At 39.2% G+C, this 2,500-nt stretch overlaps 1 protein-coding gene across 2 annotated transcripts in view; it reads left to right on the forward strand.

Annotated features, from left to right (window-relative positions):
• LOC106879312 (homogentisate 1,2-dioxygenase) overlaps positions 1 to 2,500 on the forward strand; it is a 67,557-nt gene that overhangs the window by 56,949 nt on the left and 8,108 nt on the right. For both annotated transcript variants that reach the window (XM_089339458.1, XM_089339459.1), the window contains exon 13: positions 966 to 1,018. In XM_089339458.1, the coding sequence (XP_089195584.1) occupies positions 966 to 1,018 (53 nt within the window). The remainder of the gene's footprint in view (positions 1 to 965; positions 1,019 to 2,500) is intronic.

A 2,500-nucleotide genomic window follows, 5' to 3' on the forward strand; every position in this document is an offset into this window, starting at 1 on the left:
CTCAGAAGGCCAGAACGGATTAATACAAAGAAGAATCACTGGATTTAAGCAGACTTTTACTTCTATTTTTAGCACAATTTTATGTCGTAAAAATGAAACTATTTTCACAGGTTTCACGATTTATCTCCCTTCCGCCGTTAAAAAATATATATTTGCACACACGCAATTGACACATGTGCACACACGCAATTGACGTAGGTCCACATATGTGCACACACACACAAACAGGAGTATGGATGTATGTACGTATGTATGCATGTATATATGCATAGATATATACACATACATATATATATATATATTCAAATATTATTTACATAAATATACGTATGTATGTGTGTGTGTGTATATGTATATATATATATATATATATATATATATATATATATATATATATATATATATATATATATATATATATATATATATATATATGCATATATATTATATATGTATATTACATATATGTATATTACATATATGTAAATAACATATATTACATATATATGTATATACATGTCTATATATACATATATTATATACATACATATGTATATATATTACATATATATATATATATATATATATATATATATAACCTTTTACTTTGTTTTAGTTATTAGTTCATGGCCATCTCAAACAAATCAACTTCAATACTCATTTGTTTTAAAGCCTGGTACTTATTCTACCGATATCTTTTGCGGAACAATTAAGTTAAGCAGCTCTTCATCTGTCTTCATTTTCTGAATTCAAATTCTATCAAGGTTAACTTTGCCTTTCATCCTTTCGGGGTCAATAAAATACGTACCAGTTACACACTGGGGTCGATGTAATTGACTTAACCCCTCTCCCGAATTTGCTGGCCTGGTGCCAAAATTTGAAACCAATACCCACACACACACACACATAGACACACATGCCTATCTATATTTATATCTTTCTATATATATATATACATTTTACAGGTAACTGCATGTCAGAATTCATGGGACTGATTAAAGGGGCTTACGAAGCAAAGGTAAGTACATTAATTTATAATTTTCCTCAACCTGTATCCTGCATGTGTTGCAAACAGAACATCTACATTCAAAATTTATGATTATTAACTTATGTCTAATCAATGATTACATCATCATTATCATCATCATCATCGTTTAACGTCCGCATTCCATGCTAGCATGGGTTGGACGACTTAACTGAGGACTGGTGAAACCGGATGGCAACACCAGGCTCCAATCTAAATTTGGCAGAGTTTCTACAGCTGGATGCCCTTCCTAACGCCTAACGGCCACGCTCAAATTGGTGCATCTTATGTGCCACCCGCACAAGAGCCAGTCCAGGGGCACTGGCAACGATCTTACTTGGCATGCCGGGTCTTCTCACGCACAGCACATTTCCAAAGGTCTCGGTCAGTAGTCATCGCCTCGGTGAGGCCCAATGTACGAGGGTCTTGCCTCACCACCTCAGCCCAGGTCTTCCTGGGCCTACATCTTCCACAGGTTCCTTCAACTGTTAGGGTGTGGCACTTTTTCACGCAGCTATCCTCATCCATTCTCACCACATGTCCATACCAGCGCAATCGTCTCTCTTGCACACCACAACTGATGCTTCTAATGTTCAGCTTTTCTCTCAAGATACTTACACTCTGACGGGTATTCACATTGACATTACACATCCAACGGAGCATACTGGCTTCATTCCTTGCAAGCTTACGTATGTCCTCAGCAGTTACAGCCCATGTTTCACTGCCATGTAGCATGGCTGTTCGTACACATGCGTCATACAGTCTGCCTTTTGCTCTGAGTGAGAATCCCTTTGTCGCCAGCAGGGGTAAGAGCTCTCTAAACTTTGCCCAGGCTATTCTTATTCTAGCAGCTACACTTTCAGCGCACCCACCCCCACTACTAACTTGGTCACCCAGATAGCGGAAGCTATCGACTACCTCTAGTTTTTCACCCTGGAATGAGATAGAAGTTGTTTCCTGTTTGTTTACTGTCTTTATTGCACCTGAACATCTGCCACAAACAAAAACTAACTTCCTAGTTAACCTGCCTTTGATGTTGCTGCACCTCTTATGTGTCCATAGCTTGCACGGGGTACATCTTATAGAGTTACTACCTACTCCTTTTCTACATACTGAGCAGGGCCATCTACCTGAAGGGGTTTGTGTTTTATCTACCTTCCTACTGATTAGGATTTTGGTTTTAGCTAAGTTGACTCTAAGGCCCTTCAATTCTAGACCTTGCTTCCACACCTGAAACTTCTCCTCTAGTTCTGATAGTGACTCCGCAATTAGGGCAAGGTCATCAGCATAGAGGAGCTCCCAGGGGCAACCTGTCTTGAACTCCTCTGTGATTGCCTGGAGGACTATGATAAATAAGAGGGGGATGAGGACGGAACCTTGGTGGACCCCTACCTCTACCCGGAATTTATTGCTGTACTCATTTCCAACCCTCACCTTACTGGCAGCATCTCTGTACATGGCTCGCACAGCTCTCAC

The sequence above is a fragment of the Octopus bimaculoides genome, chromosome 21 (assembly GCF_046866305.1).
Source record: "Octopus bimaculoides isolate indiv1 chromosome 21, ASM4686630v1, whole genome shotgun sequence".
Taxonomy (NCBI): domain Eukaryota; kingdom Metazoa; phylum Mollusca; class Cephalopoda; order Octopoda; family Octopodidae; genus Octopus; species Octopus bimaculoides.